The sequence below is a fragment of the Eupeodes corollae genome, chromosome 2, assembly GCF_945859685.1.
Source record: "Eupeodes corollae chromosome 2, idEupCoro1.1, whole genome shotgun sequence".
Lineage (NCBI taxonomy): Eukaryota > Metazoa > Arthropoda > Insecta > Diptera > Syrphidae > Eupeodes > Eupeodes corollae.
This window is the reverse complement of record NC_079148.1, coordinates 69,102,518-69,129,702: the sequence shown is the minus strand read 5'-3', so window position 1 is coordinate 69,129,702 and position 27,185 is coordinate 69,102,518. Positions and strand designations below refer to the sequence as shown.

General features: G+C 35.3%; 3 protein-coding genes across 3 annotated transcripts; 2 read left to right on the top strand and 1 right to left on the bottom strand.

Moving 5' to 3' along the window:
* Nucleotides 1–1,728: 1,728 nt before the first annotated feature.
* On the top strand, nt 1,729–18,810 carry LOC129946216 (protein halfway). The gene is made up of 7 exons (XM_056056314.1): nt 1,729–2,141; nt 12,040–12,674; nt 12,745–12,979; nt 17,773–17,895; nt 17,955–18,116; nt 18,181–18,291; nt 18,357–18,810. Exons 1-7 carry the CDS (start codon nt 2,124–2,126, stop codon nt 18,636–18,638), a joined length of 1,566 nt encoding a protein of 521 aa, XP_055912289.1. The 5' UTR covers nt 1,729–2,123; the 3' UTR covers nt 18,639–18,810.
* LOC129946215 (DEAD box protein 52 homolog) lies at nt 18,759–21,089 on the bottom strand. Its single transcript, XM_056056313.1, has 7 exons — nt 20,930–21,089; nt 20,679–20,870; nt 20,400–20,585; nt 20,006–20,334; nt 19,607–19,940; nt 19,229–19,539; nt 18,759–19,164 (listed from the first exon to the last, which is right to left on the bottom strand). Exons 1-7 carry the CDS (start codon nt 21,002–21,004, stop codon nt 18,831–18,833), a joined length of 1,761 nt encoding a protein of 586 aa, XP_055912288.1. The 5' UTR covers nt 21,005–21,089; the 3' UTR covers nt 18,759–18,830.
* A 3,549-nt stretch (nt 21,090–24,638) lies between these two features.
* On the top strand, nt 24,639–26,248 carry LOC129945640 (uncharacterized). Its single transcript, XM_056055483.1, has 2 exons — nt 24,639–24,847; nt 24,914–26,248. The coding sequence occupies exons 1-2, from the start codon at nt 24,785–24,787 to the stop codon at nt 26,021–26,023; spliced, it is 1,173 nt and encodes a 390-aa protein (XP_055911458.1). The 5' UTR covers nt 24,639–24,784; the 3' UTR covers nt 26,024–26,248.
* The last annotated feature ends 937 nt before the right edge of the window (nt 26,249–27,185 follow it).

Sequence of the window (27,185 nt, the reverse complement as noted above, 5' to 3'; positions counted from 1 at the left end):
GACTATAAATGCCCAAATATAAAAAGTGATTTGTGGGGGGAAGTCGTGAGGGAATTAAACATCGACACGATCAAGGTCGAAGAAGCAAAAATCAAGTGGAATAATCTACGAAGCAATTTTAAAGCTTTTTTGAACAAGCAACGCACCAAAAAATCTGGACAAGGTGCTATAGACGGAACCGCTACAGCTAATACCCCCATTATTCGGAATTGATGTTTTTAGAATCGGCCGTTGTGCAGCAGTCATCGCAGTCCATCTCAACGTTGGAATTGGTAATTCCAGTTTAATTTATATTATTAAGTTAATTTGAATTGCAGGATAATCCTATGACCGATCAAACCTTTTTGAACGATTTGGGTCAAGTGGCAGCAACGCAGGCGACAGACGACAATAGAGATGCACCTCCCCTGACTCCAACATTTATCTCTCAACATCGCAAGCGAGCAACATCAAAAACATTCGTTACGCCATCGCCTACACCTTCAAGTTCTGCAATGATTAAAGACTCGGCCCTAAATTTGCTGAACAAATTGGAACACCGCTCTGAAGCCATCATACGCAAGGACCATTTTTGTGTATTCGGTGACCTTATTGCGGGCCGTTTGCGAATGCTAAGGCCGGAGCAAGCGGAACAAATGGAGATGGAAATAACGCAGACGATGTATAGCTGCTTGCAGGCCTTTCGAGCTTCAGATTTACAAAGTTTTGTTATAGTTGACGTCGACAGCAAACTTCCGGAGTCATCAACTTCGCCAGCTGCTCTGTCTCCACCTACCGTATCTCGTGTCATTCGGCCTATTATGTAAAATCTGATATGTAGATACGTGAGCAAAATTGCATTATGGCTATCCACAGTAATTTCACAAACTTAAGTGATTTTTCGTTCGGTTTTTGGCAAGCTTATGTTTGCTTATGCCTATTATAGTTGGGCCTTAACATCCGAACATGTCTAAATAGTGACAGTTTGTGAAAATTAAATAAACAAACACGCATAATCCTATCTATCCACTATGCACGACTCTTATTAGAATAATTGTACAGATGACATGTGGAGTTAAACTAATTCCGTGAGAAGATAAAGTCTTTTACAATAAAGTACTAAAATCATTTTTCAATCCTAGTAAATTGTTAAAAATGGTTTTAAAATCTTACTAAATCATTTAAAATGTTGTGCCAATTTCTTTTTTATCATGCATTTTTTTTTAAATTGATTTTTTACTAAATAAGGTTCAATACCGGTTTTAAGCGCCGAATCCAATTCAATTCAAATTTTACAAGAATAAAACTCTCCAAAACACATCCCTGTTCTTTGGTGACAGAGTTGTCATACCACTCTTTTAATGGCCACTAGCTGTCACTCTCTTTATCAGGTTAAAATTTTCCGTCAGTATTGCCAGTTTAAAGAAAAACATATCAACTTAAAAAAAAACATAGAAGCTAATAGATATGCAGTCTCAATAATTCAAGTGTTCTTTTTTATTCTACATTCTTATTTGTTATCAACTTTGTTTGATCATCATAAAAAACACGTATGAATATTTATAAAGGTACTATAAAGATTAAGACAACCAATTAGATTTTCCACTTTACATCGTCTGTTTATAGCTGTCAAAAATCAAGTTAAATGCAGGCAAAACATTCAGTTATGGCAATGCTTTTTATCAACGAAATTTGACCTGCTCTGCTGCTTTTCTTTTAATTTTTTTAAGTCAATCTGCCAATCGAAAATCCGAATCCAGTTGGAAAATATAAACTCACTTGAAAACAGGTGTCGGCCGGTTGCAAGTCGCGAGTAGATTTCACCCCCGAAATTTTTATTATTATTATTTTGCTTCTTTGCATAAATATTTGTTTTAGAATCTTTTATCTTTGGAGTGTTCGTATTTGCGTTTTTCTTTTGTGTTTTTAAACACAATGAGCAAAAGACCACCTCAGTGACTTCCAAATAAAAGAAAAGACTACCAAAATAGAAATTAATCAAAAAATATAATTATTGCTTGTTTGTGGAATAAAGCTTCTTGCTACTTTAACAAAAATGCAGGCAATTACACTAATCCCAGTTCTTATCTAGGTTTGTTTTGTTTATCAAGAGTGCTAAGTGCTAACAACAACATTGGAAGACAATGGGTAATTCAACCAAGGTTTGTAGGATTCTTCTTTTATCATGCATCCATTGAACCACTTCCATCTGATAATCAAGTTCCATCACATAAAACATCTTTATAGGTATTCCTTCCCTACAGAAGGCAGTCATTACTGATTAAAATGTTCCAATAGACCAAGACCCAAAGCTATATTTAGATTTCTGTTTATTTTTACACCTACACAGCACACCACAGTACTTAAATCATAAACAATAGTCCACTTGTTGAATGCCTGTTGAGCTCAGATCCCTTTGGTTTACATATTTTTTTTTAAAGAAGATACTTAATTTATTACACCATAGCTTCCAAATATTTAAAAAAGTAAACAAATAGTATACTGTTTATGTTAATGGTTTCTTTTTATTGATACTTATTAACAAAAGACATTAAATTCTTAGTTTTGGCAATTTTTTAGGATCTTTCTATACTTACCTGTTGAAAAATATAAAATTATTTAGATAAAGATTCTAATTGTTTTATTTAACAAACTGAAGTGTTCCATTTTATGCTAATTGTGATAACAGCAATTATCAAAGTTGTAATAAGCTTAAAGCAAACGTGAGGTAAATATATTTTTTGTGATCATAGTGGTGTTGCGTTGTTTTAGAATAGCATTTCACTAAATTAAAGAATTTTGCTTGCATTCATATTCTGTGATGGCAAAAATAACAGAAAACATTTTCTACTGAAACTTCTATTGGGAACAGTTTACAAAATAAAAAATATAAAGTCTCCATTGCTTAAAGAAAAAATACAATATTTATTACCGTTATTTACTTCTTATAGGAAGTTATTTTGAATCATTCCGATTTGAACAGACAATTTCTTGTTGTTTCAAGTTCCCTAGATAAAATACAGATATCGTTTTCAAAACAATGTTGTTTTACAGATAATTATAATTTCATCAGGCGAAGAATAACTTTTTTAATGTCCGGTAAAACTTTGAGAAAAATAAAAGCAACGATTCTTTTAAAAAAATAAAAACCTTAAAAAAAAGACTAAAAGTTCGTCTAGAATATCTTTTAAATATATTGCCTTTAAAATAATGTTATTTAGTAAAAAATATTATTAACTTCCCATAGGAAGTTATTGTAATGGGTCCGATTCATCAAATTGAAAATGTTGACATTTCTTGACGTTTCAAGGTCCCTAGAGTCGAAATAAAAGATTTTTAGAAAGATATCTGTGCGTGCGTGTGTACGTACGTTCGTACGTCCGTAAGTCCTTACGTTCGCGACGTTTTTTTCGTCGTCCATAGCTCAAGAACCAGAAGAGATATCGACTTCAAATAAATTTTGTATACAGATAATAAGGCAGAAAGATGCAGAAAGGGCTCTCAAGAAAATTGCGTGGGTGGTTTTTTTTACCATAGCAGTTTGAAAAAAGGTGAAAATTTTGGTTAACGCTAAATATCTTACGAACCAAAAACGCTAGAGACTTGAATTAAATCTTATATGATATATTGGAACGTGATATCAAAGAAGTACATATATTTTTTGAAAAAAATCCATTTAACGGTTTTTTTATAAATTAAAAAAACTGAAAAATATTTGTCGTCTTCAAAATTTTACGACTAAAATATGATTTCATCTCCAAAACAATTTTGCGCAATGAAGAATAATGTTTTTGACATCTGATTAAATTTCGAGAAAAATCGAATTGACAGTTTTTTTTACAAAAAATAAAAACCTAAAAACAAGTGTACAAAAGTTCGTAAAAATTGATTTTTGACTCAAATATCTTTTCAAAAATTTGAAATATTGGCTTCAAACTAATTTAATCTTATAAGAAATATTGTTTTCGACTGAGAAAAATTGAATTGGCAGTTTTGTTACAAAAAATAAAAACCTAACGAAAAATTAATAAAAGTTGGTAAAAATTTAATATCGATTCAAATATCTTTTCAAAAATTTGAAATATTGGCTTCAAACTTATTTTATTTCACAGAAAATATTGTTTTCGATATAAAAAAACATAAAAAATACAATCTACAAAAAATAGTACGTAAATTTGGTAAAAATTGATACGAGTACATATAGACAAACTTTTAAGCAAGACAAAGTGACAGAAGGGATGGGAAATTATCAGTGTGGGTCGCATCCCAGCCTCTTTTTTTTAACATTTATCAAACACTCACTTAGGTATAAAAAGTAAGAATCTACAAAAAAAAATTGGTAGAGAAAAGGTGGAGCCTAGTCTATCTGCTTAAGGAACAGAGCTCATTCAAAAACGTACCATTATATAAAAAAATATTCTCCATTCCCTAATCATACCCAATCAATTCAAACTATTATATTTTTACAATCCATAAAGAAGAAGATATTTATGATCTCGAAAACCACCGTAAAATATCCTTTTTGAATAGCTTTTATAATAAATTTTGGTCACAATCCAAATTACAAATTTACAAATGATCAAAAAATTGTCATGCGGCCTATCGTATCGGTTACATTGGGCGCATTCACAAAGCTAGTGGCTACGTAGTCAAAATTTAACTAGCTTTGTGAATGCCAAATTGCACTACGAAACTAGTCAATCCGGAACTGTCATATTAATGACAAATACAAATATATAAAATGAGAAACATTTGTGTTTTCAGAACTTAGATGGTTTGTTTTCTTTTTAAATTCAATAAAACCAAATAGAAGACATAATACCCGTGTTTTGTTGGAAAATCTGTCCATAGTACAGTAAGATTTTAAACGAATAATAAAAACAATATCCATAACATGAATAACACCGATAAAAGTTCGAGTAGAATCTTAGATTTCGTTCTCAAATGTTGGTGCGATTGATATTGCATTTGTATATCGACGGCTGTGTTCGTTTAGTAGGTGCGCATTTGTAATCATGTGTTTTCCATTGGACTAACTGGGTTTATTAAGAGAAAACAATAGCAAAGATAATTAAGTTTTGCTATGTTTCCACCAAAGGTATAAACCTCACTTTAGATTGAATAAATCTTTTTCCACCGCACAAGAAGATTTAAAAATGATTAAGTTTGACAGCACTTTCTAAAATGCAAATAGTGTTTCGATGTTTTCGATGGGTGAAGTGCAAGTAAGATAGTTTGATTCGTTTTAAACAATGAAGAACTGATTACCTACTCCATGTCCATTTTGTTTTTTGTAATTTGATTAAAATAAAACTATATTTTTTGTTCACAAACATGCAAATAAACAGACCTCCATACAGGTTTTTCTTCACAAAAATTTTGACTCAACACCGATTCCCGACGGGATTCGAGTCTAATCAATCTCATTTGAATTCTATTCAGTTATATATAAAGAATTTAGTCGAGCTTCAAGCTCGCTTCAAAACCATATGTTAATGTAGTAGTCTACGAACAAACCCCTTCCTTGAAGCAATTGTTATGTGAACTTATTTTATAGAATCTCAATTTCCAGATGTTTTCTTACCATTCCTTCTTGAAAATTGTCCATTTGATTAGTTTTAGTTATTTTTTTTTTTTGCTATGTTAATTTTAACTTCTGATTTTCATAAAACTTTCTTCTATTTGTGTTTTTTTAATTATTATTTTGAGAGATCATCTTTCAATTGTACCAATTTTTAAATACAAAAATCTGGCTACTGCGGCTCGTTTTGTTGGCAATTTCTCAATGTACTATATATGGTATTCCAAAAAAACGCACATAATAGGATTTATTTATTTGTATTTAAATACCGAAAGATTCATTTCATTTTGAATTCTTGTGTTCTTACCGAGCAGCTGATTGCGAAACGTCAAAACCAGTGTGCACTAACTTTGTAGCAGAAACTTTTACACTAAGTCGGAGCAAAAATTTCAACTACTTTTGTAGTTAGATTTAGCCAATCAGAATCCCTTGACTACGTAGCCACTAGCTTTGTGAATGCGACCTTTGTAGTTAGATTAAGCAAATCAGAATCCCTTGAGTACCACTAGCTTTGTGAATACGACCATTCATTTTGACAAATATTGCGGATACTCTTTTAGTGCAGAAAAAGAAGCTTTATGTCCATACTGTCGATTTCAAGGCTGCATTGGAAAGAATCGATAGTTTACAAGTTTTACAGCAAAGGATTGTCATAAAGTATGGAAAGGTGATAAAAAAGGTGTATGATGGGAATAAAGCGACGCGACGGTGTGGAATGGTGACGAAAGATCTAACTGGTTTGAAACAACAATTAGTGTTTTCAAAATGATAAGCAAACAAGTACGATTGAACTTCGTGCCGCATCGTAAGGATCTGCCGATTATTTACTCAATGTTTAATATGTCGGTTAGAGAAGATAAAAAGCATTTCATAGGAAAACGTGCAATATAAAAACAAAAAGGACCATTCTTAGCGAGAATGATAATGTTATAGCGCTTTTCAACTGCAAACTATGAATTTAAATCATTTTTATAGAAAAACTATGGCTTACAGAATCCAAATAACTTTGTAATTTTTGTTTGCTTTTTCTTTTAAAAATTTATAATCCCTTTGTAAGTTGTCAAAATTTAAAGCTACTACAATTTAGAACATTGTTTAAAGGAGCTTATAAGATTTTTTAACTAAACTTCTGAAAAATTTAAATTATAAATTAAGAAATAAAAATCAATTAAAATTGAATTTAAAAGGTGTTAAAATGTTAGTATCTCACACATAAAACACTTTTATTATCTTTTTAAACTTTGAAAAACTCGACAAGCGGGCTCGGAAATAATCAGTCTGGGTCGCATCCCAGCCTCTCTAAAATAGTTGTTAGTCTTTAAGACATGGTCTTTATACCGTAATTTTTGGTATCACAATCGCATATTTTAGTATAGAATGAACTACCTTGACATACACTGCCCGACAACCGATAAGCACCCCCTCTAATCTTGTGTAAATGCAAATAACTCGGAACGAATAAAATAATATGTATTTAATGCTCAATATTTTTTTAAATTCTCCTTTTTTTCTCTTTCTCTAAAAAAAATCAGTTCTGGAAATTAACCGTTATTTTGTTTTGATTTATTCTGTCAAATGCGATAAAAATTAATGTATTTTTTGTGCGACAGCCGATTAGCACCTCTACGCTTTTCTAATAATTTTTGCGTGTAGTAGTCGTGATTTTCTTTTTAAAGTTATTATTAGTTTATTTTGAATAATTTTCAATTAAATTTAGTAAAAATTGGGAAAGCAATACCGTTAAATGAAGCCGAAAGCGCAAAAATAAAATATTATAGTGAGTGTGGTCAAGCAATCTAAAAAAATTAACCGCAGCCGCAAAGTTATTTCCTCATTCTTACGAAATGAGCATAGCTATGGAAAAAATATGAAAAACCGGCCATCTTCAGTCATTAAAGCAAGTGACATGCGAATTATTTTGAAGCACGCGTCCAATACATATGACTATGCAGCCAAGATTATGTGAATAAGCACATCATTCACTATTGTTTTCTTTATCGGAGCCCAAACCTAGACAGAGTTTCAACTTCTCAGGAATTTGATGCTCTGTCTGACACCATACAAAGAATTGTCTCTCTTTATCCTCACACTAAAATCATTATTACGGGCGATTTCAATATTTACAATTCTTCGTGGCTTCGCCATTCGGACCAGACAACGCCCGAAGGAATGTGTGCTGAGATTTTTGCTGAGTTTAACCATCTTACTCAGCTTGTCAATGAGCCTACTCGTATATCAGACGTTAACGGCCGAGCAGAAAATACCCTTGACTTGTTTCTCACTTCTGATCCTGATTAGTACACAATCAGTGTATTGCCCCTCTATGCACATCGGACCGCATTGTCATATCTGCTAATTTCTCGTGTAAAACAAATCCAGTTAATGAAAGAGCTCCAAAGAGAACCGTTTGGCAGTACGAGAAAGCCAACTGGGAAGGTCTCAATAATGTCTTCAGGATCTTTAATTGTTCGCTATGCTTCCTCGGTAGCGGCGTAGACTCCAGTGGAGATATGATTTTTAGTATAGTTCATCTGGGAATAGAAACGTTTATCCCGAATAGGGTTAAAAGTATTAAACCGAAGGTTAAATCATCAATCGAGCTGCAAAGAGGTTATCAAGGAGAAAGAGGTGAGCTTCCGGTGTTTTAAAGCCAAGCCAACTGAGGAAAACCGGACAAATTTTAAGCAACCCAGGAAGGCCTGCAAATATTCGAAGGACCAAATTTTTACATGACCAAAAATTACGGGGAAAAATACTGCAATGTCAATAAGGCAGTAAGAATTTTTGGTCATTTGTAAAAAACATGAGGAATTCTTCCTCTTCCTTGGTCCCTACGCTTGTTGTCAATAACACTCCTTTAGTTAGCTCTATTGATAAAGCCAACTTATTTGCTAGGCAGTTCGCCGAAAATTCCACCTTACCAGATAGTGTAATGACTCCCCCAGTTCTTGAACGTGTATATATGGGTGATTCTATGGGACCAATCTTTTTTCGTACTCAAACTGTGGTGAGAGTACTTAAAGACCTCAACATTCATAAATCCGCGGGCCCAGATGGTATCCCCGCTATTTTTCTGAAGAGGTGTTCTTCCACGCTAGAAAAACCACTGCGTAAGCTTTTCCATCTATCCTATTCTTCTCGGCTCGTTCCGAGTAGTTGGAAAACTGCATTTGTTCAGCCAATTCCAAATAAAGGCGAATCTTCTTCTCCCACAAATTACCGACCGATAGCACTAACGTCCCTTCTTTCTAAGGTCATGGAAACGCTGATTAATTATCAGCTTTAGAAATATCTTGAGGAACGGAAGCTTCTTAATGACCGGCAATACGGCTTTCGTAGCATTAGGTCCAATCATCGTCTGGCATCTTGCTCTCTTATCGAAAATGTGCTTTCGGTATCGACGAATCTCTTCTTCTTTGGATTAGAAATTTTCTTTCGAACCGTTCAATACAAGTTGTTTTGGACGGATTCAAGTCTGAAACTCATAAAATAAACGCTGGTGTGCCCCAGGGCTCCGTTTTGTCTCCGACCCTCTTCCTCATTTTCATAAATGATCTCCTGTGTGCTACTTCTAATCCAATACATTGTTTCGCTGACGATATCACTCTTAGCTTTTCATATTCGTTTCCAGAGTCACAACCCTCCTCTTCGGATGTGGAACTGCAACGGTAACATATGATTAGCTCATTAAATTCCGGCCTACACAGCATTGTACAATGGGGAATAAAAAATCGTGTGGAATTTAATGCTTCCAAAACGCAATGCTGTCTGTTAAAGCGAGATATACCCTCCTTGCCGCTATCTATGGCACTTGCATTAAGGAAACGGAAAATCTTGACATCCTCGGAATGTGCATCAGCAACCACCTTTTATGGAGCGATCACATACGCGAGGTTGCCAAAAATGTAGCAAGATGTCTAGGTTTTTTGAGACGTTGCAAGAAATTTGTCTCTCCGTCTGATCTGCCTACAATCTACAAAACCTACTCGTATATACGTACGAAACTAGAATATAACACTCATCTCTGGGCTGGTGCTCCAGTAATTTATTTAAGTCTCTTGGACAGTATTCAAAAAAGAGCTTTTAAAATGATTAGTGACATTAACATCATCAACTGGTTTACATCACTCGAACATCGACGCAAGGTTTCTGCCTCACCCTTTTTTAACGTTATTTTAACGGACTATGCTCTAGTGAAATAGCCAATTGCATTCCTCCCCTTAAACAATTTAACCGTAATACCCACGCTTCTAGGAATGCCCATCAGTTTACCCTTGAGCCCAATTTCGGCCGTACTATGAAGTACAGAGATTATTTTTTTAGCCGTACTACGCGAATCTTTCCCTATCATTGCAATGTTCAGGAATTCAAAATCAATGTACACCGACACCTCCTATCCAACCCTTCCCTCCTTTTCTAATGCTCACACTGTGTCTTTGGCATATTAAAGGTATAAAAAACCCTTTTAGTTTTTATTAAAAAACAGTGTAAGAGCAAGCGTAAGGAGTTAAAATATTTCCAATGCTGAACATTTAAAGCGTCTTAAAATGAAAAAAAAAAACCTCTTAACCAACTTCAAAAAGCGCAACGCCTCGATTTCTGCTTTGTGTCTTTTCAGAAGCGAAAAAAAAATATAATTTTGAGGGCCCCTATGGTTATGCTCACTACTTTCATGATCTTCGAAAGCAAGAGCATACTTTAGATCGATTGCACAGCTGTGCTGGTGGTGTCATGGTATGGGGAGCTATATCGTACTATAGCACAGTTGAATTGCAATTGTAAGAACGTCGTATGAATGCAACAGCATACAAAAATACTTTTGGGCCCTTAGAATGGAAGTTCCAACTCGATAACGCCCCCTCGACGATCACCTCGAACCAATTCCTTAGTTTTTGGTCACAAGGAATTATAGGTAACTACGCGGATATTCGACTAAATCATGGAATAATTTTCTGTAAGTGCAAGAGAGAAAAAAATTTAGTCAAGGTGAATAAATGCTTCCTGTCTATTGGTTTATTTCGTTGATAACTTTCGAAGTTGCTTATGTGCACGATGTTTGGGCAACTAACGATCGAACTATTTGGTTTCGAAAAAGTTGCATGTGCGCGTCTAGCCTTACTGATATGGCGCCATACTCGCCCGACTTTAACATAATAGAAAATGTTTTGGAGGGGCTATCACGCATGGTATTCGAGTGTGGAAGGCAATATCCACATGAAGCAGAACTCATTCAAGGAATAAAAAGTATCCGGAAAAAAGATGATTTTTCTTATTAAATTCTTTAAAATTCTGTTAAAATGTTATTCCTTGAGATCGTACCGAAACTTTCATTACTTTTTGAGGATAATGTTACAAACGTTCATGGGCAAAAAGTTAATTCCAAATGTTTCATTTGATTGGCTGATATTATGCTCCAAAGACAGGAAGCATAGGGGGCGCTAGTCGGTTATCGGGCAGTTTACATACTCGTACATATGGCCTTGAAGGTTTAGAGTACCATTCATTTTATATTCTTAACCATAAGAAGTCCTCGGTTTTAGCCCAGGATTTTATTCATCTGCTCTAAAGTTTTGTATAAAAAAAATCATTTTTAAACGTAGTTATTCTTATCATAAAAAATGCTTTCTCAAATAAGCCATTCGGATTCGGCCTAAAACTGTAGATTCCCTCCATCTCTATAAAACATTACTCGCACACAGGAATAGTTGAGAGTTTTTGGTTACTTGGCCCTAGTTCTTTAAAGACTTTTGCACCAGTTTAAAGCTTTGTTAATAAAATAGACAAACTGTGTACAAACTATCCCTTCAAATCTTTAATTAATTTTGTAATTTTTACAATGATTTTTACAACCATTGAAACATTTTTTAATTTTATTCTTCAATTATAAAAACCTTCGCTTTTAAATTCGTTTGTTCAAAATACGAAAAGAAAACATAAGTTTGTTCATTATGTACCTATAAGTAATTAAAAAATTTGATAAGTAAACCAGAAACAGATGTCGTCGTTCTATGTTGACATTAAACACAGTTTAAGTAGAATCAATATTTTTTTAATCTTAATTCTCAACACTTCTTCAACCCCATGCAAATTCTTTTCTAGTTCTAATTCCTGTTCTATTCAAAATCTTATTGGAATTCATATCTAAAAGTTAGGTATGAAGGTAAAAAAACTGATATTGATAAACACACCTTTGCTCTTTGTTTACCAAACAAATATTTAACTTTGGAATTATGGCTTATTCACTCACAAAAGCGTACACAAATTAGCGACTATAAAATGTCACTTTCATGAATCGTGTTGTGTTAAATAATCAATTTAACGGCTACGTTATAATATTGGATCAATTACAAGTATTGTTATCAGTTCCGAAAACGTGATGAGGGACAATTGATTGTTCAGTGGTTAGGTTAGGGTTAAAGTTAGGAGTTTTATATTTGAAATCGAATAAGAATATATTTTATTTGTTTTTTCTATTACAGTTCCTGAACATAGGAATCATTGTATGGTTATGTCTGTGTTGTACCATCATCGAACGTGTATTATCCGAAGAGGACATCCAACCGGACCAATTGCCTGAGCAGCAACATCCTCAATCGCCATCATCTACCTCATCGTCAACACCGAATCCTATCGAAAAAGCTGATGACTTCAGAAAAGCCTGCTTCTATGCTGAACCAGAATTATGCCAGCAATTTGACAATGACACTTCAAACGATCCGTGTCCTTGCCGCCTACATCCTGACTTACCACACTCATGGGTATGCTGCAATGTTGTCGATTTCTATAACTTCTCAACATCGTGCAGCAAAAGCAGCAACAGTTGGGTTAATCTACACATTCGTAATGCAACTATACGCTGGATCGATATTTCCCACTCTACTTTTCAAAAACTTGAATCACTATCCATTACTGATGGTAATATTCCCAAGATCACAAATGCTATGTCTCGTGCCTCATACGTTAAGTGCCTTAATGTTTCGAATAACAACTTATCGGAAATAAATTCGCGTGCCTTTATAAGTTTGCAGAACTTTCAAGTACTCGACATATCAAGTAACAATCTATCGATGATTCCAAAGCTTAATTCTCACCAGAATCTAACTGTGGATATAAGGTAAGGAGTGTTAATTTTTTAAAAGTTTGTTCGAACTTTAATAATTGTGTTTCTTATTTTTTCTTTAAAGCAACAATAAACGATTATTGTGTAATTCTTTACTCGATTCAATTGTTCGGGGTTCTTTTAAATTTGTTTTACCTGATACGACTTATTGCCTTTGGAATCAAACATACAATTGGTTCAATTCAACAGATTATATGCCAATTCGACAGTTGGAGCGCTGGAAGAGATTGCATTCGGAGTGTCCAAAGATACCTGGCTATGGTAATTGTACATGTGATGCTGAACAAATGGCTTTTTCGGTAAGTGTGTGCCTTTTGTTTTGTTGAATAAACAATAACCAACTGTGTAAATATGAAGCTCGTTTGTTTACCTATTGCATTAATTAACTTTACGTTTGCTTAATATGATTCACCTGTTTCAGTTCTCTGAACCATAAATATTACAATAAGCAGAAGATTTTTAAAATAGCCACTTCAATTATTAAAACAAATCCTTCAAGATTTTTGTGGTTTATAAAATGAATTGTTTTATTTTGCCCAACGCGCCGGCTTAAAAAAAACGTGGTTTAAATTATAATTTAATTGGAGATCAGAAATAAACTTTTCTGATTCAAATTTTTGTTTAAAGATTTATAGCGGAAGTGCATATTGCTGCTAAAAGAATTTGTATTGTTGAGTTTTGTATGAAGTTGAATCAAGTATGAATGGCTACAACTTATATTCTAAAGGTGTTTATCATTCTTTTGAATTACAGCAAATTATGAACTTTCGACTAGGTCATAGATATTAATGCCAGATACTCGACAAATAGGGCAGGTGTGGTTTGACAGAAAATCGGTCACTGACTCTTGAAATCTTTGAACTTTGATAGCTTGAGATTTAAAACAATGTATTATGGAAATGTTGCTTAAGTGTGAAGTTTAAAAAAATATTATAAATCACATAACAAACATGAAAATATAAAAAGAAGATCAGATTGCTAATGAAAAGTTCTTATGACATAATTCAAAGAAGATAAGTTATCAAAAAAAAATAGTAACAGTATGATTATTGGGGTTTCGTTTTGCCACTGTTTTTGGGTTCTTTTACTTGAAATTTGAGCTGCTAAATTATGAAATCATATGTGAAGATTTTACAATACGCATACACTTTGATATTTTTTCCTTAAATAGCTATAGCTTAGAGGGAGTTTATAGTTTCATCTCAGCAGCCGTTGCAGCCATTCATTCATCTTTAAAATGAAATAAACAACCCTTCTCTAAAAGTGTAAAAACTGTCGTTATGAATTTGTAGTAGTAGAAGGCTCTTATAAGGGGTTCCCTTACAACTCTTACAAAATGCCCTAGACAGACTAATACTTTGGACTGGGTGTTAACCAACAAAAAAATCGACTCGGAGATGCAAAATTCCTTTTGTCAACCCTCCCTACATTCCTGTGTGAACTAGGGTCTAGCTCGGTCCCTAGCTAGATGTCTCCAGTTTCGCGCTCCAAGATGGGTGAGGTCACCTTCCACTTGTGCAAGCCACCTGATCCGCGGTCTTCTTCTACTGCGCTGTTCTGTGGGTGTGGACTCGAAGACTTTCCGGGCCGGAGCATTGGTTTCCATGCGCTCTACGTGACCCAGCCATCTTAATCGTTATACTTTTACCCTTCTGGCTAAGTCTACATTGCTGTACAGCCCGTACAGCTCGTCGTTCCATCTTCTCCTCCACTCCCCTTCGATGCATACGGGACCATAGATCAAACGAAGAACTTTTCCCTCGAACCGACCCAAGGTGCTTTCATCGGCTTTTGTCATAGTCCATGCTTCTGCACCGTATAGCAGGACGGGGATGATAAGGGTCTTATATAGCAACACTTTGGTCCCTCGAGAGAGGACTTTACCACTCAATTGCTTTCTTAGTCCAAAGAAACAGCGGTTAGCAAGAGTTATTCTGCGTTTGATCTCAGCGCTGGTGTTGTTTTCTGCGTTTACAGCGGAGCCTAGGTAGACGAAGTCCTTGACTACCTCAAAGTTACGTCTGTCGATGGTGACATTTTGAGCAAGACGTCGCGTCGGTGTTGTATGTCCTTTCTTTACGACAACATGTACTTTGTTTTGCCCTCATCAACCGTTAAACCCATTTTTTCCGCCTCAATACTCACAAAAGGCCCATTGACATCACGCTGAGTTCTTCCGATTATGTCAATGTCATCAGCATATGCCAGTAATTGGACAGACTTTTGAAAGACAGTGCCCCTAGCGTTGACGTGTGAGTTTTGCACTATTCTTTCAAGCACGATGTTAAAAAAGTCACATGACAGCGCATCACCTTGTCTGAAACCTTTTTTGGCATCGAAAGGTTCTGTTTAGTTGTTTTCAATCTTTATGGAGTTGCGTGAATTCTCCATGGTCATTCTGCATAAACGGACGAGTTTGTCAGGGATGCCAAAACTAGACTTGGCTCTATATAGCTCGTCCCTGTAAATGCTGTCATATGCGGCCTTGAAATCGATGAAAAGATGGTGGGTGTCGATTTGGTGTTCTTGGATTTTTTCCAGGATCTGCCGTAATGTGAATATTTGATCAACTGTGGACTTTCCTGTTCTAAAACCACACTGATAAGGACCTATCAGGTTGTTGACGATGGGCTTAAGACGTGCACACATTACGGCAGAGAAGATTTTATAGGCAATGTTAAGTAGACTGATTCCTCTATAGTTGATGCAGTTTAGAGGGTCTCCTTTTTTCAGAATCGGGCAAACAATACTGAGGTTCCATTCATCAGGCATGCTTTCTTCCGACCCTATCTTACAGATAAGTTGCTGCATGCTCCTAACCAACTTATCTCCAGCTGCTTTAAAGAGCTCGGCATTCAAGCCATCTGCTCCAGCGGCTTTATTAGACTTCAACTTAGATATGGCAATCTTTACTTCGTCTAAGTCGGGAGGACGGGATTGTTGGCTTTCGTCGTCTATATCGAATGGGTCATCCTGCCTGACAGCGGGATTCAGTTCTTCGTCGCCGTTATTCAGTCTGCAGAAGTGGTCCTTCCGTATCCTCAGCATTGACTGCGGTTCCGCTATGATGTTTCCACTTTCGTCTTTGCAGCCTTCGGTTCTAGGTTTATGTACCTGTGAATTTCGTTTCACTTGTTCATAAAACGTTCGAACTTCATTCCGGCTTTTAAACCTCTCAACATCTTCGACCGCACGCTTCTCATGCCCTCTCTTTTTCCTTCTGAGGAGTCGGCGTTCCTCTCGCCTCTTCTGCTCATAGAGCTCATGAGCAGCTCTCGTCCTTTTTTGCAGCGGCGCTTTGCGTGCCTGATATTTGGCTGCATTTGCATGCCGACATTCCTCATCAAACCAGGGGTTCCCTGTTAGTGACTGTTTGAAACCGAGCACATCAGAGGCGGCTTCTCTGATTGCATCTTGGCAATGTTGCCACTGGTTTTCGATACATTGTGTTGGCGGCAGAGAACTTCGAGAGAGGTTACTTGTAACTCGGTCGGAAAAGGATTTGGCGATCTGTTATCGATTGTAGCCGTTCGACGTTGTACCTTCTCCCAGCACCTCCCTGTTTTGCATTGGGTCTGGAAATCCGAAGTGCTACCTTGGCTACAACGAGGTAGTGGTCCGAGTCGATGTTAGCTCCTCGGAAAGTTCGTACATCCATAATGCTGGAAGCGTGTCTGGCGTAGAACGCAATATGGTCAATCTGGTTGACGGTAGATTGATCTGGAAAAGTCCAAGTTCCTTTGTGGATGTTGGGGTGTGGAAAACGCTTACTGGCTACCATGACGTTTCGCCCCGCAGCAAAATCTATGAGCCTCAATCCGTTGTCGGAAGTGTTGTCGTGCAGACTGTTTTTCCCGATTATTCCACCAAAGATGTCTTCCCTTCTGAGCTTGGCATTAAAATCACCCAGGACTATTTTAATATCGTAGCTAGGGCACTGCTCATATGTTTTTTTCTAGGAGCTCGAAGAACATATCTTTGGTGTTGTCATCTTTCTCTTCTGTGGGGGCGTGCGCGCATATCAGGCTAATGTTGCCGAATTTAGCCTTGATGCGTTTTGTCATGAGGCGCTCATTGATGCACCTATAGCTCAAGACTTCTTGCCTAAGTTTGGCTCCAATGACGAAGCCGCATCCAAATAAGCGCTGTTGGTTTTCGTGGTAGCAGTCACCATAGTAAATAACGCAGTTTTTCATCCTTTTTTTGCCCGGCCCATCCCATCGTATTTCCTGGATGGCGGTGATATCTGTTTTATAGCGGTCTAGGGCCTCCGCTAATTCTTCGGCCGCACGTGGTCTGTTAAGGGACCTAACATTCCACGTGCATATCCAAAGTTCGTTGTCCTTATTTCGTTTGCGTTGGTTGTCAACAGTAAATCCGTCCGTATCCGAGGCTTGTTGGTGCTTCGTAAATAAGTTTTTTAGTTGTGTCAGAGAAGCTAAATAGGGGCGTCAATTTATCATAGCGAAGATTATGGTCTACACTACATAGTCAAATGTCTTTGAAAAGTCAAGTAAGGTTATCACAGTTGTAAATTTATTGTCTAAAGCATGTCTTATGTCAACAAATAAGGTTGCGCAGAATCAAACCCAATATCAGAGAGCTTAAGCGGAGCTTTTTTGATTTTGTGAAAGCTCGCTACTGGCTGTATAAATAATTGTTTTCCACGTCTATTTACAAGCTTTAGTATGATGCTGGAGTCTATAGGTAAATTTTGTTTCGTTGTGACACGGAAAATGTTCTGTATTTTTACAGTAACACAAATATTGTTTTATGTCGTTTCCAATTTTTCTCCTGCATATTCCGGTAAGCCGACCAATACCGCATCACAAGAGATCTTATCTCAAGCTCTAGTTGTTTGATGTTTTTGCGTGCTTTTTGCAGTTGTTGTTCCATGAAAATTGAGTTTAACAACATGAGTTTACTTCCAACAAGAAAACGATAATTTAAATATAAAATAAAATACAATCAAAACAAAAATAATCAGGCAAAACAGTTACTTTTTGTTGAGGTAGATAAAAATGCCTAGAAATTAAAAAATGACGCAAAGTTCAATTCCTTAAAACTCTAATAAACTTTCTTTTTTTTGCAGACCAAAAATGATGAACCTCATCTCTTATTTACCGCAAAAGTGGACTGCTCAAGCTTGGGTTTGATCGAACTACCACCAATTTTACCCGATAACACTATCTTCTTGAATGTTTCAAATAACAATGTAAGGAAATACCAGTTCCAATGAACGGACTTTTAATGTTAACTTTTTTGCTTTTGTAGATTACAAGTATTGGTCATCATTTTCATTCTAATCCAACATACAGAAATATAAATAAGTTCGACGCCGATCAAAATCAAATATCATCTATGTACGAGTTGGAAGGGACAACATTCATGGAAGTTTTTCAAAAGTTTTATCTCAGGAAGAATGCAATTAACAAGGTTAACCTAAGCTCATTTCCTGGTTTTTCCTCAGTCGAATTCACCTTTGTTTGTCTACTTTTAGATACCAGAATACCTCCTTTCAAATGCTTTGGATAATAACCCAAACGGTCGTGCTATTTATTTGGGTGGAAATGAAATAAATTGCGATTGTAACTCAGCAAAAGTTCTTAAAGTAAGTCTTAACAATATCTTCAAAACATAGGTTTGATTTATTGACATCTTTTTTCTTAAAAACAGCTTTGGCTTTTGGCCCGTCATGCAAATATCCCCGACTACAATTACATTCTTTGTCGAAATATGAAACAAAGAGTCATTGATTTGCAAGAAATCAAACTCTGCCAATCCCCACACGATTGGACCCACTACATCTTCTATTTGATTGCTTTGGAAGTTATTCTACTCGTTGCTCTAATCATGAAAGTCTCATACGACTACTGGGTATTCAAAACAGCCGGTTATTTGCCATGGCCAGCAAGTAAAATGCCCAAACTTCCATGTGATTGGCTTTGTGAATCTTAAATGAATTTAAATATCATATTTTGATATGTACTCGTAATGTGATGTTAACTGAACAAGTGCCTTGAAAACATATTATATTTTGTAGCCTCGTAAGTAAAACTGTTGGATTTTAGACTGTGTGTAAAACTTTTAGTGTTAAATGAAATTAGAAATAAAATTTCTATAGATTTTTTGTTTGGTGTTTATAAAAAATTATGTCTTTGTCTTATTTTTATTCTTTTTGTTTGGTTTTTGTTTTTTCGATAAATCACTTTTGTGGAGAATATTTTTTATGATTTTTGTTTTCTTTTTATTGGATCCTTTTTTGCTGGATTCATCTTCCGCACTTGGCCGGATTTTCACAAATTGTCCTACAGCTTTTTTTAACTTCCGTTTTCTGCGCTCTTCGAACTTTGGATCTGTGGATATGACATCACGACGCGGTGCACTCAGGGCGAGTTGTTTCTTTTCCGACTTTTTGGTTTTCTTAAGTTTGAGCATATACTCAGGGACGGTGCCACCGGAATTTTTGATTATTTGTGCAATACTTTAAAGGAAAAGTATTCGGTCATAATTTTGTATCCATTGGTTAGGAAACAACAAAAACTTACCCTCTCAAATTAGTTGTGTCATTTTGTGTGAAAAATGTAATCGCCCGTCCTGGCCGCCCAGCTCGTCCAGTTCGACCGATTCGGTGGATATACGATATCGTCGTTGGTGGGAAATCATAGTTAATGACCAAGTTGACACCTTTAAAATCAATACCGCGGCCCATCAATTCTGTACAAATGAGAACCCAAATGTGTCCCTCGCGGAACGCGCGCACAACATTGTCTCGTTGCTGTTGGGTTCGATCGGCGTGTATGACATCTACATTGATTCCATCATAAAGTAGTTCTTCAAAGAGCTGCTTAGCTCGATCCTGAAATTTAACGAGACTTTAATTTACTTCTATTCTTTTAAATCAAACCTAAAAAAATGTGCCTTACTTTACTCTGCACAAATATCAACACTGGTGGCTTCAAACCCTCCCGTACAAGATCTCGTATTGCAATCAGTTTCCCCGATTCAGAACCAACAAAGAGTAATTCTTGGTTAACCAATTCGGTTGCAGCATTCTGTTGGCCAATATTAACTCTCGCAAGTCCCTTCAAATTCTTTAGAGCCCACTTCGAAACAGAAACTGTATAGGTGGCACTGAAGAGTGCAAGTTTCTTGGTTTCACTCGTACACGCAGCAAGAATATCATCAAATTGTTCCTTGAAACTGTTTTGACCTTCTTCTAACATTTTATCGGCTTCATCGATCACAAACCATTCGATGCTACAAAGAGAAACCAGAGTTTTATTAGAAAACTGCTCCAAGATAACGAGAAAATGAAAACTCACTTCTTTAAATCCAACACGGGTGGCTCTTGTTGCAACAAGTATCGGACTCTATTCGGAGTCGATATTAAAATGTCGTATTTTTTGTTGCTGTTTGGGCCAAACTTTTGCTCGGCTTGATTGACTTTACTTATGACGTGTATTTTCAGAGCGGTTCCCTCTGCCAGCCTCAGACATTCGCGGTAAATTTGCTGAGAAAGTTCTCGTGTTGGTGCGAGAATGAGGGCACGGAAGCCGTCCTTTTTAGGCGTTTTAAGATCATTGATGATGGGCGTGAGGAAAGCTATCGTCTTACCAGATCCAGTTGGGGCACATGCCATCAAAGGACGACCCTAGTTATAGAAAAAAGTTTTGGTTAAAAAAAAAAACAGAATTTTCTTAGCAGATGAAGTCTTACCTTCAACATAATAGGTATGGACTGCATTTGTATTGGCGTTGGAGTTGGATATTTGTTGTTTGCCAAGTTGTCAACAAGTTTTGGCGAAAGATTATAAAGACTTTGAAGTTCTTCGAACGTTGTTACCGGCGGAGGAATGTTCTTACCCATGACAGAGATTTTATTTGTTTTTCGTAAGTTGTTAATCTAGAAGAAATAATTTGTCAGTCATCAATTCTAGCATTTCATAATGTGGAATACTCAAAGAATCCAATTAAGTTGAGTCCATACAAAACTTACCCGTTCTTCTTCCCTGTTGCGCTTCTTTTGTTCTGTTGTCATTGAAGACTTTTTCTTCTTTGAAGTTGGGAAAGATGTTCCTTTCAATAGTTCAATAGATTGCTCTTCATTGTCCGATGGTGTCTCTTCATTTTCAGAGATATTTTCTTCCTTTTTTATATCCAAATCAGTTTCCATTTTTACGTTTACCGCCTAAAATAAAGAATAGATTGATGATCTACGGACGTAGCTTAAATTATGGATGAACTTACGTTTTTTGGAACTGATTTCTTCTTTGAAAAATGAGCTCCTTTAGTGAGTTGACGAAATAAATCAAACGAATCCATTCTTTCTTAATTTTTGTGGACAAAATTGAATTTAACTAGAAAATTTATTTTGAATAATATCCGCACGTGCATCAAAGGAGCAACAACAAATACTAAAATGACAGTTGTGCTGTCATCTGTGTCTTTGACAGATTATAAGTTCGATAACAAATGAAATCGATAGCAACTGTATCGATTTTGTTTTAAGGCTGGCTACACACACAAGAAATTGAAAAAAAACGTTGATCTGAAACATATATGTTTTTAATATTTAATCTACATTCTGTTTGCAATTGATTTCTGCAAAAAAAGAATGATATACGTAAATTAAGGTTTGTGAAATAGAAAAAAATTACCAAAATGTAGAAGATATTAATTTGGCATTTTAAACTTTATATAGCATCTTCGTCTGCACCCACTTGACAATAAAAGCCATTAGGTCTTTATTTTAAAATTTTGTTACACTTATCCATAATTTCATTCTCATTATTAGAGGGCAACTAATTCAATATTTTTCTTAAATTAATAAGATACTACGGTGTGAACTTCATTATAGCCAACTCTTTTCTTTTAAAGCAACATGTTTTACTTGTCCAAAAATATGAGTTTTTGGTTTATATATTACACTTTTATTAAGGCTATAGTATTTTATAGGATGTTAAATAGATTTATAATAACTATAAATTATAGAAAAATATTCTATAAATGCGAATTTATGAAACTTTCCATAGAGTTAACAGAAATGCTTGTGTAATGAAAAACTATTAATTTGTTTAGCTTATTTTATTTGTTTAGAGTTGTAAAGCACAATTCACATGAGCACGACCAACGACCAACGAATGAACGAATATTCGTCGATTTTGACATTTCTTTCACATGAGAGTTTTTAATTCGTCGCGAATAAAGTTTGACAAGGAGCCACAGCCAAACACCATTTACCACTGAAACAAAAACAAGAATGATTTTTTTAGGTTAAGTACGCGCGATTATTTTATTTGTTGCAAGTGTGGATTATGTGGAACGCGAATAAAGTTTGACAGTTCGTATCAACTATAATTTTTTCGCGACGAATAAATTTGTTTTCTCAAATTTATTAATATACGACATTGAAAAGTAAAAGTATGTATCATAAATTAAATAGACACTAAATTGCTATCGTTTTGTTAAGAATTTGTGTGAAAATATGTCTTCAAACGTATATAAACTCACATTTTGTAATTCATTCGTCGTTCGTTGGTCGCGCTCATGTGAATACTACTTAAGCCACTATAAACGATAACAGAAGTCATATGACCTGTCGTTTTATTTTCGGTATGATTATTAGCAAATGAGCTGTCATTTGAAGTCAAAGTCATACCATTTTGAACTATCTTTTATTTACACGTCGATGGCTTCCCATTTAATTTTCAAGATACCTTTATTTAAACAGAAGTATGGAAATGTTGAACAATAAAAAGGGTAATAGTTTTATCAACACTGATAACTGTCAAGTCAAAAGATAAACACAACATATGAAAAAAAAGCATCATGAAGCAGAATATTCATTGCTTTTTTTTTGCGCAGTTTTAAATTTAAACATTGTACATAAAATCTTTAATATAACCATGGAACTGTTTTTTGTACGTTCTCAGTAACCTAAAGATGGCGTTAGAAGTTTTATTCACAAAAGTTCAATAAAAAAACTGCAATACCTAATGTTGCCATAGCCATTATGTGCTTCCTCAATAAAACCCCACGGTGATAGTACTATAGCTTAGTCCGGTATTATACAGAGCATGTATTTAATGCGCATTAATCGGCTATTTTGTTTTGAAGTATCATTCGGTGATGCGCGCGTTATTACACAAAGACTTTTTGGATTTTTTAAGTCTGTGCATTCTTTTGACAGATATCTTTTGTTATTTCTTTCGTTGCCCGCTCGGTGTACTTTGTTTAGTAATTGGTTCAGTGTTTACAAGAAAAATAACAAAAATGGAATGGGATTTAAACAATACATTATATTCAGTGGCAATGCTCGTTTAAATACCGTCTCCAGTTCAGATGAGGACATTTTATTAGAGTTGGTTAATATATGTGTAGATGCATATACAAATCATTTACACAACAAAAAGAAAAGAAATTAGATAAAACCTTGGAGGAAGGAAAGACAAACCCAGGGATCGTACAGTTTTGTAATAAGTGAACTAAAGCTAAACGACAAGGAATCCTTCCTAAATTATATACGAATGGATGAATCCACGTTTATCTTGCTTTTGTCAATGACAGAAAATGATATAAAAAATTAAACACGAAGATGAGTGACTCTATTTCACCAGCTGAGAAGTTATTCGTCACGTTAAGGTTCTTAGCCACTGGTGAAACATTCAAGAGCTTAAACTATCAAACGAGACTATCACAATCTTTTCTCTCACAAGCTGTTCCAGATGTTTGTGATGCAATTTGGACAAATTTAAAAGGCTCGTATATGAAGGTACATATGTATTTTGTATTTTTACATTAAATAAAACTTGAACAAAAATTAATATTATGTAACATCAATGTCTTCGTCTTCAAATAGTTCTATCATCGGCTGTTCCAGAAGATCTTGGTTAAAAGAACTTATCGCATCTGAGTTTGCAGATGGTGGCCTTAGCTGCACTGGAGTCCGTGAAATATATATACCTACCTGGGAACGATTCACGCAACCCTGAGGGTGATGGCGTAGTTTCAAACCTCGGCCATGCACTTTACCGTAGAGGAAGCAATACGCCAAAATTTAACTAATAATTTTGTGAAGCAGGAAACGTTGATTGGCAAAATAAACAAATTTAAAAACAAACATTTGTATTCACCTTTCTTTTTGGAGGAAAATCATTGGAATCATCCTGTTGGGTTGCTTCAGCAGAGTGGACTTGGAATGTTCTCTTTTTCGTTCTAAATAAAATGAAATATATTAAATCATATTTTATATATTGAATAAAAATGCACTCAAAATATATAGTTTGAACTTACCGGTTCAATATTTAAAACAGATCTTCTTGTTTTACAATAAGATTTAAAAAAAAATAGTTGCTCGTAGCACCAGAGTTTGGGTATATATACATATATCGTCCGTTCCAGCTCCACTTTTTTGGATCTATCAGCTTCACAAAACTCTTTACAAGATTGAGATCGAAGCGTAGGATTTTTTCTTTTAATCAAGCCCAAAGTCATATTTTGGTCCAAAGGTTTCAAAGCACTTGAAACACTTTCAAATGCGTCCGCTTTTTTAACGCGATTCAAAAAATCGCGATGGCAAGGGTTGTACAAAATCGGATACAGTTCATAGTTAAAAATTAATTCCGATGTTAATTCTTTTGCCCACTTAAATTCATTTGCATAAACATAAAATGAAGCAAATGCGACAAAAACGTCAAAAACATGCAAGGAATAGCTTGTACCTGCATACCGAAACAGATTTATTTCTATATCATTTGTTATTTATTCCTTTCACTTTCGTACTTTGATGCAAAACAAAACATGCGCTGTGTAATACTGGACTTATATGCAAAGATTAAAAGAGAAATCCACCCTTGATAATCATCTCTGGAATATAAACACACCCAAGAAATCCAAAAGTCTAAACTAGCCTACAAACAAGAGAAACAGCTGATAGCCGATTATTAACAAACAAAATTTACAGTTTCTAATTTTTATTAACAAAATGTCGTACCGTTGTGATTTTGTTGTCGTACAATTTGTCCATTTCTCGTTCTCATCTTAACATAAAATAAACACAAAATCCGTGTAAAATCGAGCTTTATTTTACCTATCGACTTAACTATGGCTACCTTCAAACTGTCCAAAGATGCTAGACTGGCTTTTAAGCAGAATCTCGTCAACAAAGTAAGAATTCCTTTAACAAAATACTCGACGCCAACAAAAATAACTCGTCTTCTATTTTATATTTAGATTTCCATTGAAAACCATGAACGTTCAAAATTTGAAATAAAACAAGAAATAAAAACGGAAAGAAACGTCCAAGTTGAACCTCTGCATCTGGTTAAACAGGAAAACATCAAAAAGGAATCACCTTTCACAATCGAACCGGATCCTAAGCACGACATTACAAGCTTCGCTTCCGAAAGCAAAAATGAATTCCATATGAACAATAACACAATTGAGCATCAAAGCTCGTCTTCAAATAACTCAATCCTAAGTTCTAAATATAAGAAAAATAATAGTAAAACGAAGTACTTCGGTCAAAGGCGCAGACCGCTGATCGCCACTGCCACGCAAGTCCACCGATATCTCTCTTCGAAAGATCCATACTCGCTTACTAAAAAACAACAAGAATCCCTGAATTGGGCCGAATCGGTCATAATGGGTCGTAATACTCGTCGAATCGCTGAGCAACATACACCCATTGAGGTCATAGACGACGACCGCGATGCCAACAATAACAACGATTCTATCGCTCTGAATGACGCATTTATGCACAACGAAACCATCACGATACCAGATACGTTCCAACTGGCTATTGTAGATTTTGCCAGCCCTGGAGGTCGATATTCGTTGGCAAATGCGCGTTTAATTGAGCAAACTTTGAGCAAAGCCGTTGTAACGTATATCTTGGAAAATCCAAATGCCACACATCCGATTTTCGGCAAATCGGTTTACTTCGATGGTGTTCTTGTCTTGGATTGCAAAGATCAAGTAGCCTATGATTTTGCAAAGTTAATTCTATGGGACAGAAAACTGTGGGACGGATCTAACTTAAAAATGTTGGAACCCCAGAAATCTCCATTCGACTCGATCGGATCTTTGCACGCTCCAGATGTGGGTATTGATAAGAATAAAGTTCTTGATATCCTGAAAGCTCAAAATCCCTCAATTAATATGGCTAATTGGAAAATGCTTGGCGAGACATGTTTTAAATGTGGCTTCAAGCAATACTCTATTAAAATATCCAATCCACCGGTGTACTTTCAAAGACACAAACAATTAAGACTTTTCTTTGGAGGAAGCGAAGTTATACTTAAGCTTTTTGGATGCGAATGGCTTTGGAATTGCAAAGTCTAAACTAAAAGTGTAGATAGAGTTATTCCTTTTTATACGAAAACTAAGCACCGCTTTAGAACTTTGAATAGGATTTTGTATTCGAAGGTGTTGAAATATTTTAGTACTTATTTACATTTAGTATTTATAATTTCAATGTGATTTATGAATTTACTCTAACGTTTTGTGTTAAAATAAGTGTACTTTGAAGAAAAAACTTTAAAAAATTAAATGAAATCAAAATTATAACAGTGTTGTATTAATCAGAAATATACAAGGTAATTAATTTCCTAAAGAATTATGTGTGAAGACCAGTTAAAGCGTTCAGTTATTTAGCTGGTGCTACTTATAAGTACACTGGCTTTTATAAGTAGCTGTAGGACATTCTGCATATCTTTGGCAATGACACTTCTGTTACTTACCGTTATTCTCACACGCAAAAAAAAACAGGTTGGAATGCGACCCACACTGCTAACGGAATTTTGTTGGTCCCGGGAAATCATTTTTTCTATCGGGAATTCCACACGGAATACTTTTCCCTGAGAACAACTTTTACCAACATGAAAATGAAAAAAAAAAAATCGAAGATTTTGACATTTGATTTTTCAGTAAACAAAACAAAGTTTATTTATTTTTTGCAGTGCTTAAATTACAAACAAAGTGATAGAAAATGCAGAGGACGAAATGAGCAGAGAATTATAAGGCGGAGTCTAAGGCTTAATGCAAATCCTTTAGAGCTACCAGAACCACAGTAAATTGAAACATTTGATTGACTCATACATTTTTGATACCGTTTCTATCTACAGATTCCAACGTTACTATAGAGCTAACAAGCCATTGTTTAAACATTTGATGAATACACTTCCTGATTTCTTGATAAGTGCGTGTTTGTTGTGTTTCTTTGCAGAAGGTGGGTATCAGACAGGAGTGGGAAAAGACCATGAAGTTGGGTTGGCTCAATCTTCATTTTCAGAAGTCCTTTCAAATGCATTAGATTTCTTTGAGAACAGCATTTGCCCGTTATGAATCTAATTCCTGGTGTAGTAGGATGAATAGACGAAACTCATGTGAATTCAATTGTAATTGTTCCACCAACAAACAAACATTTGTATTTTTCCACTCGGCAGCAAATTTTACTGAAGGCCCAATGCAGTTGAGAACACTTTCAATATTTTTCAAAATTTTT

Excerpts from the sequence above, each read along its gene's own strand:
- LOC129945640 (XM_056055483.1), top strand. The coding sequence starts at position 24,785 with ATGGCTACCTTCAAACTGTCCAAAGATGCTAGACTGGCTTTTAAGCAG. Across the intron at positions 24,848-24,913 it reads AGCAGAATCTCGTCAACAAA|ATTTCCATTGAAAACCATGA; the intron begins GTAAGAATTCCT and ends TTTTATATTTAG.
- LOC129946215 (XM_056056313.1), bottom strand. The coding sequence starts at position 21,004 with ATGGATTCGTTTGATTTATTTCGTCAACTCACTAAAGGAGCTCATTTT. Across the intron at positions 19,941-20,005 it reads CCCGTGTTGGATTTAAAGAA|CATCGAATGGTTTGTGATCG; the intron begins GTGAGTTTTCAT and ends TTCTCTTTGTAG. Across the intron at positions 19,540-19,606 it reads TGATATTTGTGCAGAGTAAA|GATCGAGCTAAGCAGCTCTT; the intron begins GTAAGGCACATT and ends GTTAAATTTCAG.
- LOC129946216 (XM_056056314.1), top strand. Across the intron at positions 17,896-17,954 it reads TGAATGTTTCAAATAACAAT|ATTACAAGTATTGGTCATCA; the intron begins GTAAGGAAATAC and ends TTGCTTTTGTAG. Across the intron at positions 18,292-18,356 it reads ACTCAGCAAAAGTTCTTAAA|CTTTGGCTTTTGGCCCGTCA; the intron begins GTAAGTCTTAAC and ends TCTTAAAAACAG.